Source organism: Phoxinus phoxinus, assembly GCF_949152265.1.
Source record: "Phoxinus phoxinus genome assembly, chromosome: 20".
In the NCBI taxonomy this organism is placed as follows: Eukaryota; Metazoa; Chordata; class Actinopteri; order Cypriniformes; family Leuciscidae; genus Phoxinus; species Phoxinus phoxinus.
In genome coordinates, this window is record NC_136895.1 from 2,270,198 (window position 1) to 2,279,490 (window position 9,293).

General features: G+C 45.6%; 1 protein-coding gene across 1 annotated transcript; it reads left to right on the forward strand.

Annotated features, from left to right (window-relative positions):
• The first annotated feature begins 78 nt into the window (after window positions 1–78).
• LOC306988793 (uncharacterized protein) lies at window positions 79–3,187 on the forward strand. Its single transcript, XM_079593942.1, has 7 exons — window positions 79–987; window positions 1,112–1,286; window positions 1,367–1,662; window positions 1,765–1,934; window positions 2,036–2,290; window positions 2,371–2,715; window positions 2,812–3,187. The coding sequence occupies exons 1-7, from the start codon at window positions 189–191 to the stop codon at window positions 3,136–3,138; spliced, it is 2,367 nt and encodes a 788-aa protein (XP_079450068.1). The 5' UTR covers window positions 79–188; the 3' UTR covers window positions 3,139–3,187.
• Window positions 3,188–9,293: the final 6,106 nt, after the last annotated feature.

A 9,293-nucleotide genomic window follows, 5' to 3' on the forward strand; every position in this document is an offset into this window, starting at 1 on the left:
GTACAGTAAATAACTTCAAATTGCAGTCCATTTACAGGTAAGCGTACAGTAAATTACTCTAAATCGCACTCCGTTTACAGGTAAGTGTACAGTTAGAGGCTCTAGGCAGCGAGTGGACCCTAGTCACTCCACACTGGACCACCGAACGAGACAGTCCATGAGCTCGCCGTCACCAGTCTAGTTTAAAGATGCCAGTGGAAACGTGCCCGCTGTGTTTGCGTTCGTACGCCCGCCTCGGCCAGCACCTGGTCACCGTGCACAGTGTGAAGAACCCGGACGAGAGGAAGCTGCTCCTGGCCATGGAGTCGGGGCGAGTGAACGCCCGTGCAGGCCTCTGCCCGATTCCGGCGTGCGGGAAATTCTCAAACCGGCTCGACCGCCACATCCGTACCCACTCTGAGGTCTCGGTGGGGGTGCAGGACGAAGCACTCCGCTTCTGCAAGAGGAGGGTGTGTCTGGCGAAGCTGACTACCCTGAGGGCCTCCGACCCGGCCGTACCGATGGTGTCCACCCTCGACCTGGAGCAGACCCAGCTCATGGAGGAGGATGCGCCTATGCCCCAAGACCCAGAGGAGCTGGAGGAGGAGGAGTGCGTCAACCCGGGCTGCCAAAGACACAAGGAGCTCCTCAGAACGCAGGTGGGCGACCTGAACAGGCAGGTCGACACCCTCAGCGAGACGCTCAGGATGGTCACCAGGCGTTATAGAATCCTGAAGAGGAGGTCGACCTCCTTGGGCTCGGCCCGAATCGGGCAGGTGGCGAAAAGGCTTCTCTCCTCTCTCGGCCCTGAAGAAGAGGAAGGTGGCCCTGCGGAAGAGGACGTTAAGTCCTCCCCCGAGGTGCCCTCTGCCACGCAGCAGCCGCCCCGCGACTTGCCCGACACCGGCGAGGAGAAGCCTGACGTGGACGACGGGGCGAAGCCTTCCACCAGTAAGATGGATGTCGACGAAGACCAACCCCATTACCCCGACCACGTGGCCGTGCTGAGTGAGTGTGACGCTTTTAACTGTTTTTATCATTTTTAACTTGTGGCTGTGCCAACACTAACTGTTTGCTCTTCCTCTGTTCTCTCTCTCTCTCTCTCTCTCTCTCTTTCTTTCTTTTTTTGCAGACGAGATCGTGGAGGAGTACAGGCGGCACAGGGAAGGCCCGGACCCTGGCAACAAACTGAAGGAGAACGTTGGGTGTCAGGTGTACCGGATTAAAAAATTTCTGGCGGTCATGTCGAGGGGCAAGACCAACCTGGCCGACTTCCGTTTCCTAAACGACACGGCCAGGATACACAGGTGAGTAACTTTGTCCTCCCGTCGTGGGCTCGGTTTGAAAATAATCTATCGCCTCTGTAACCATGTTTGTCTTCTTGCAGTTGGATCAGCTCCCTTCGACAGGCCAAGATGGCGGTCACCACCATTCAGCACTACGTGCTGAACGTCGGCTGCTTTATGTGGTTCCTTGCCGAAACCCCTCCGCAGTCCTGCCGCCTATCCGGCAAAGCCCTGGTCGGCCTTCGCAGGGAGATGGGGAGCCTGAGGAAGTCCCTCAAGAGGGGCGTGGCCGTCCACCAGACCGCGGTCAAGGAGGGAAAGGAGATCAACATAATTAGCAAGGCCACCCTTTTGAGGTGCCGGGAGCTTGCGGCCAAGGCCATCCCCGAGCTGTTGAGTAAGTTGTCTTTTTACCTTCTCCCCGACTCGAGGTACTCACCTGTTGCCGAACTGACGTTTGAACCTTGACGTTGTGCTTCTCCCCCCTTTTTGTCTTTAGCTCTCCTGGAGGAGGAGCCCGTCCAGAAGAACCTGTGGCCCTTTTACGGGCACTTTGCGGCACTGCTCTCCTGTGTTTACGGCCACAGAGGGGGCGTTTTGCAAAATATCTTATTGCAGGAGGTTCTGGGGGCCCGCAAATGCTCGTCGGAGAAGGCGCACCTCATCAATGTGAGCGTCTGACTTTTATCTTTTATCGTGTGCCTTATTTGTTTGTCGCCTCCCCTGAGTAACAGGTGTGCGTTTTTTCTCTCTCCCTTGTGTGTCCGCAGGTTGCTCATCACAAGACCAACATGGCTTTCGGGTCGGCCCAGATCCTACTGACTGATGAGGAGTTTGGGTGGGTGCAGCGGTTCCTCAGTGTGAAGGACCAGCTGCCGGGCGGACCCACGGCCAAGTATTTGTTCTTCACCTCCTCCCAGAACCCCTGCAAGAATCTTAACAATTACTTCCAGGAGGCCTGGAAGTCCATGGACCTTCCCGGCTGCCCCACCTTCACCGACGTCCGGACGTCCATTGCCAGTCACGTAAGTGTATTTCGGGTGTTCCGGCGGTCTTCCCTGGCGGCAGCATTGGTTTTGACTTTTCTCTGCCTCTGTCTTTCCAGATCAAGTTCAGCCACACCAATGATGACCGGGTGAAGCTCTCAAAGTTCATGTGCCACGACACGCGGACGGCCGACAAATTCTACGTGGCCAACTTGACCCCTTCGCAGGCCATGGAGCACCGCAGGCTCTTCGACGCCGCCCTGGAGGGTCCGGAGAGGGGCTCCCCGTCGAAGGAGCCGTCCCCGGGGAAGCGCAAGCGGCCTGCGAAGGGCAAGGGGAAGGGGCCGCTCAAGCCAAGAGCTCCCAAGTCCCCGGAAGAGGAGCTCTCGTCGGGCAGCACCACTCCCGAGAGGACTCGCCTGGAGTACCAGGAGTCTGGGACGTCCAGCCCCGAGTCCAGCGACGTAAGTTGGCTTCCTTTGACTGCAGCGTCATAACCGTTTGCAACATCACGTTCGATCGCTCACCCTGTCTTTGTCTGTGTGTATTTGTTTCACCAGCACGAGGAGGAGGAGGCCTCGGAGAAGGGCGGGTCGGAGGGAGAAGCAGTGGCAGGGTCGGAGGGAGAAGCTAAGGGATCCCCACGAGAGCAGGAGCCACAGGGACCGAGCACCCCCCCGAGGAAGTATCCGGACCGGAGGGGCAAGGCGACGGTGCTGCTGACTCCCTTAAAGTCGCTGGCCTCGAGCCAGAAGCACGTTTCGCCACTAAAGGTGAAGAAGGCCGTGTTTTCTCCGAGCTCCACCACCCTTGTCGGCATGAGCCGCCGAAAAAAGGCCATTGAGCGAGTAAGGAAGGCCATGAAGAACCGGCGGCAAAAGAGATAGGTGCCGCGTTCATTTTTTGCTCCCTTTTTTGAGCTCGAGTTCCAGTGTTCTAGTGTTCGTTTTTTGAGAGACTTTATTTTGTTCCATCATGTTCCAGTGTTCGTTTTTTGAGAGACTTTTTTTTTGTTCCATCATGTTCCAGTGTTCGTTTTTTGAGACTTTTTTTTTTTTGTTCCATCCTGTTCTAGTGTTCGTTTTGTTTGAGTTCCTTTTTCCAGATCCCCGTTTTCGTTGATATTTGACCTTTTTTTCCTGTACATATCTGTTGTTCTAAATAAAGTTGTGTTTGTTGATTGAAATTTTTACTTCTTGTCTGCCTTTTTTTCAAGTATTACTGTGACAATAATTCAAACTGAATTAGACATTTTATTAGATTGGTTAAAACTGGTTAAAGGGTTAATAGATCGGATCATGTAATCAAACCATGTGTAATTAATTTGTTATAACACCTATGTCCACAGGCAGCCTGCAGGGACCCTGTCAAAAAAGTCACAGGTGGGCACGGGAAGGGCCCACCTGTAACTTATTTGACGGGACCTCTTTAGGCTGTCCGTGGTCAATGCATTAATAGGTCATAATTCATAATTACACATGATTTATTGCTTAAATCACAGAGTAAAACGCACAGGGAAGACAATCCAACATGTTGGTACACTTTACAGTTCATAATTATGCATAGTTAGCCTTAAAATGCATTGACCACGGACAGCCTACAGGGGCCCTGTCGAATAGGTTACAGGTGGGCACTTCCTGTAAGACCACAGGAAGAGCCCACCTGTAACTTATTTGACGGGACCTCTTTAGGCTGTCCGTGGTCAATGCATTAATAGGTCATAATCCATAATCACACATGATTTATTGCTTAAATCAAAGAGTACAGTGCACAGGGAAGACAATCCAACATGTTGGTGTACTTTACAGTTCATAATTATGCATAGTTAGCCTTAAAATGACATGTCCACGGACAGCCTACAGGGACCCTGTAGAATAGGTTACAGGTGGGCACTTCCTGTAGTGCCCACCTGTAACTTATTTGACGGGACCTCTTTAGGCTGTCCGTGGTCAATGCATTAATAGGTCATAATCCATAATCACACATGATTTATTGCTTAAATCAAAGAGTACAGTGCACAGGGAAGACAATCCAACATGTTGGTGTACTTTACAGTTCATAATTATGCATAGTTAGCCTTAAAATGGCATGTCCACGGACAGCCTACACAGGGACCCTGTCAAATAGGTTACAGGTGGGATGCTGTTTTTGACTTAGAAATTTTCAGCGGGTGGATCCTCAGGAACCTTGGGTTGGAGAAAGTGGATTCTCAGGAACCTTGGGTCTGGTTATCTGAAAATTGTAATTTATGAGGTGAAACCTACTGTACACCACTCAGGGGACACAGCTCCACACACTGATGTACATTACAGCCATTAATTATGCATAATTTGCATAAAATTCAACCGTCCACAGACAGCCTACAGGGACCCTGTCAAATAGGTTACAGGTGGGATGCTGTTTTTGACTTAGAAATTTTCAGCGGGTGGATCCTCAGGAACCTTGGGTTGGAGAAAGTGGATTCTCAGGAACCTTGGGTCTGGTTATCTGAAAATTGTAATTTATGAGGTGAAACCTACTGTACACCACTCAGGGGACACAGCTCACACACTGATGTACATTACAGCCATTAATTATGCATAATTTGCATAAAATTCAACCGTCCACAGACAGCCTACAGGGACCCTGTCAAATAGGTTACAGGTGGGATGCTGTTTTTGACTTAGACATTTTCAGCGGGTGAATCCCTGTAAAGAATTGGGGATTTCATCACATGTGATGAAGTCCAGTGAGTAGCTTATTAAGTTACAGGTGGGATGCCAATACATCAAAAGGTCATATTTCATAATTACAGTGCTTTTATGAGGTGAAACCTACTGTACACCACTCAGGGGACACAACACAGCATACTGATGTACATTACAGACATAAATTATGCATAATTTGCATAAAATTTCAACCGTCCACAGACAGCCTACAGGGACCCTGTCGAATAGGTTACAGGTGGGCTCGGGAAGGGCCCACCTGTAACTTATTTGACGGGACCTCTTTAGGCTGTCCGTGGCCAATGCATTAATAGGTCGTAATTCATAATTACACATGATTTATTGCTTAAAACATGCATTACAGTGCACATGAAAGGCAATCAAACGTGTTTGGGGTACTTTACAGTTCATAATTATGCATAGTTAGCCTTAAATGGACACGTCCACGGACAGCTTACAGGAACCCAGTCGAATAAGCTACAGGTGGGATCTTTTTTACATTTTGATGTCATGATTGATAAAAATGCATAAAAAGGATTAAATATCAATTTTACGTTCATATTTGGGTCCCCCTGAGCGATTCGCAGCCTTCAGAACCTCCAAATTCCACTGTCCACGAACAGCCTAAATTTTTGAATGGGATAGGTTGTAGGTGGGACGTCCAGATCTCAGCCTCTGGACAGAATTTGGAGATGAAACCTGCGTTCCTCTTCTCACCTGGACGTGCCCTGCCCATGGTGTGAATTTCAAAGAGATTGGAGAAACTCGAAAATTCGACCCAAAAAATCTCCAAACTCCCTGAAATTCACAGCGCTGTCGAGGCACATCCAGACAAGCGCAGGAGCGCAGGTTTCACCTCCAAATTCTGTCCAGAGGCTGAGAACTGGACGTACCACGTGCAATCTATCCAATGCAAAAAAATAGGCTGTTCGTGGACAGTGGAATTTGGAGGTTCTGAAGGCTGCAAATCGCTCAGGGGGACCCAAATATGAACGTAAAATTGATATTCAAACATTTTTATGCATTTTTATCAATCATGACATCAAAATGTAAAACAGCATCCCACCTGTAACTTAGCGCTAAATGAATGGTTAATGTCATGGTGCAATGAGCAGAAACTGCTCTTTATAAATAATTGGAATCTATTTTGGGAGCGTCCTAGGCTCTTCCGCGCTGATGGCTTACACCCAAGTAGAAATGGAGCGGATCTTCTGTCGGATAACATCTCCAAGTCGTTAAAGACCGTTTGACTAGTTACCAAAAATCCAAATCACAGTCTCTGCTGCACCAAATTAATTGATATAAATACTAGTTTAGAACATTTAATAGAAACTGTGTCTATTCCTCGTTTAGTGAGATCAAATAATAAATCTACTGTAGGATCTAGGAAAAATCTAATTGTTATTAAAACAGAAAATCTCGCTATTTGTGAACAAAAACAATTTCTAAAGCTAGGTCTTCTGAACATTAGATCACTCACACCTAAAGCAGCTATTGTAAATGAAATAGTCACAGATAATAGCATCGATGTACTTTGCCTTACTGAAACCTGGCTTAAACCAAATGACTATTTCGGTCTAAATGAGTCCACTCCACCAGGATACGGTTATAAGCATGAGCCCCGTCTGATTGGTCGTGGCGGCGGTGTTGCAACAATCTATAGAGATATTCTTAATGTTACTCAGAAAACAGGTGACAAATGTAATTCGTTTGAAGTACTTGTATTAAATGTTACGCTCTTAGATGTAAGGAAAAAATCCCTATTATCTCTAGCCTTGGCTACCGTATATAGACCGCCAGGGCCCTACGCTGATTTCCTAAAAGAGTTTGCAGATTTTCTCTCAGATCTATTGGTCAACGTCGATAAAGCATTAATTGTTGGAGATTTCAACATACACGTAGATAATTCAAATGATGCGTTAGGGGCTGCGTTTACAGATTTATTAAACTCCTTTGGGGTCAAGCAAAACGTCACCGGACCAACTCATCGTCTTAATCATACACTCGATTTAATTATATCATACGGAACCGATCCAACCGATATAGATATCATTCCACAAAGTGATGGTGTCAGTGACCACTTCCTGGTAACTTGTATATTACGGACTACAGTACTATGTCATACTGCGCCGCGTTACCGACCAGGCAGAACAATCCTTCCATCCACCATAGATAATTTCTCAAATTGCTTATCTGATTTGTCTCAGTTACTGCCTGAACCCAAACAAACAGACGAATTAGAGGAAGTAACTAGCACTATGAGCACCATTCTCTCTAGAACATTGGATATTGTTGCATCCATTAGATTAAAAAAGGTCAGAGAGAAAAGTAAAGCACCATGGTACAACAATACTACGCATGTTCTAAAGAGAGAAACCCGTAAATTAGAGCGTAAATGGAAACAAACTAATTTAGAGGTCTTTAGAATCGCGTGGAAAGACAGTATGTCACGTTATAAAAAGGCCCTAAAAGCGGCAAGGGCTGAGCATCTCCGCAAACTAATAGAAAACAACCAAAATAATCCAAGATTTGTATTTACCACCGTGGCTAGACTAATAAATAAACCAACGTCACCTGACCAAAATATCCCGTTACAGTTTAGCAGTAATGATTTCATGAACTTCTTCACTGAGAAAATAGAAAGCATCAGAACCACAATTGTAAACACTCAATCTTCAATCGCGCCTTATAAATCAGCCTCAATTATCACCCCGCAAGAACAATTACAGTGCTTTACAACTATAGAACAAAAAGAGCTAAATAAACTTATCACTTCATCTAAAACAACAACGTGCTTATTAGATCCTATACCAACTAAACTACTGAAAGAAGTGTTACCTGTAGTGGAAGAGCCTCTTCTCAATATCATTAACTCGTCTCTATCTTTAGGTCACGTTCCAAAAACATTTAAACTGGCAGTTATAAAACCACTCATTAAGAAACCACAATTAGACCCACATAATCTAGCAAATTATAGACCCATTTCAAATCTTCCATTTATGTCTAAAATATTAGAAAAAGTTGTGTCCGCTCAACTGAGCTCTTTTTTGCAAGAAAATGACATCTATGAAAAGTTTCAGTCTGGATTCAGGCCGCACCATAGCACTGAAACTGCGCTCGTTAAAATCACTAATGATTTACTTTTAGCTTCAGACCAAGGCTGTATCTCAATACTAGTTTTACTTGATCTTAGTGCTGCGTTCGATACTATAGATCACACAATACTCTTAGATCGACTACAAAATTATACTGGCGTTCAAGGACAAGCATTAAGCTGGTTTAGATCATACTTATCAGACCGCTACCATTTTGTCTATTTAAATGGAAAAAAATCGATCATAACTTCAGTAAACTATGGAGTGCCGCAGGGATCTGTGCTAGGCCCTCTATTATTCTCAATATATATGCTGCCACTTGGAAATATTATAAGGAAACATGGAATTAGTTTCCATTGTTATGCTGATGACACTCAATTATATATTTCATCACGGCCGGATGAAAACGCTAAATTATCAAAATTGACAGAGTGTGTTAAAGATATAAAAGATTGGATGACGCGTAATTTTCTTCTATTAAATCCAGACAAGACAGAGGTACTACTCATCGGCTCAAAAAACCGCCCACAAAACCTCTCACAATACAACTTTAACATAGTAGGATGTCCTGCTACTTTATCCTCTACAGTAAAAGACCTGGGTGTCATACTAGACTGCGACCTGTCTTTTAAAAATCATATTTCATATGTTACAAAAACGGCATTTTTCCACCTTAGAAACATTGCTAAGCTACGTAATATGCTATCAGTTTCTGATGCAGAAAAGTTAGTTCATGCATTCATGACCTCGAGACTAGATTACTGTAATGCTCTATTAGCTGGTTGTCCTGCATCCTCAATAAACAAGCTACAGTTAGTCCAAAATGCAGCCGCTAGAGTTCTTACCAGGTCAAGAAAATATGATCATATAACACCGATCTTATCATCTCTACACTGGTTACCTATAAAGTTCCGTATTAATTATAAGGTATTGTTACTGACTTATAAAGCCCTAAACGGCTTAGCTCCAGTTTATTTAACGGATCTTCTATCGCCCTATAATCCATCGCGCTCTTTAAGATCGCTAAATTCGAGGCTTTTGGTTATACCTAGGATATCTAAGTCCACCAAAGGAGGGAGAGCATTCTCACATTTAGCTCCAAAACTCTGGAATAGCCTTCCTGATACTGTTCGTTGCTCAGAGTCGCTCTCCCAGTTCAAAACTAGATTAAAGACGCATCTCTTTAACCAGGCATTCATATAAATGTTTTAATCTTACAGTTAAATCCGGCCTCTAGTTCAT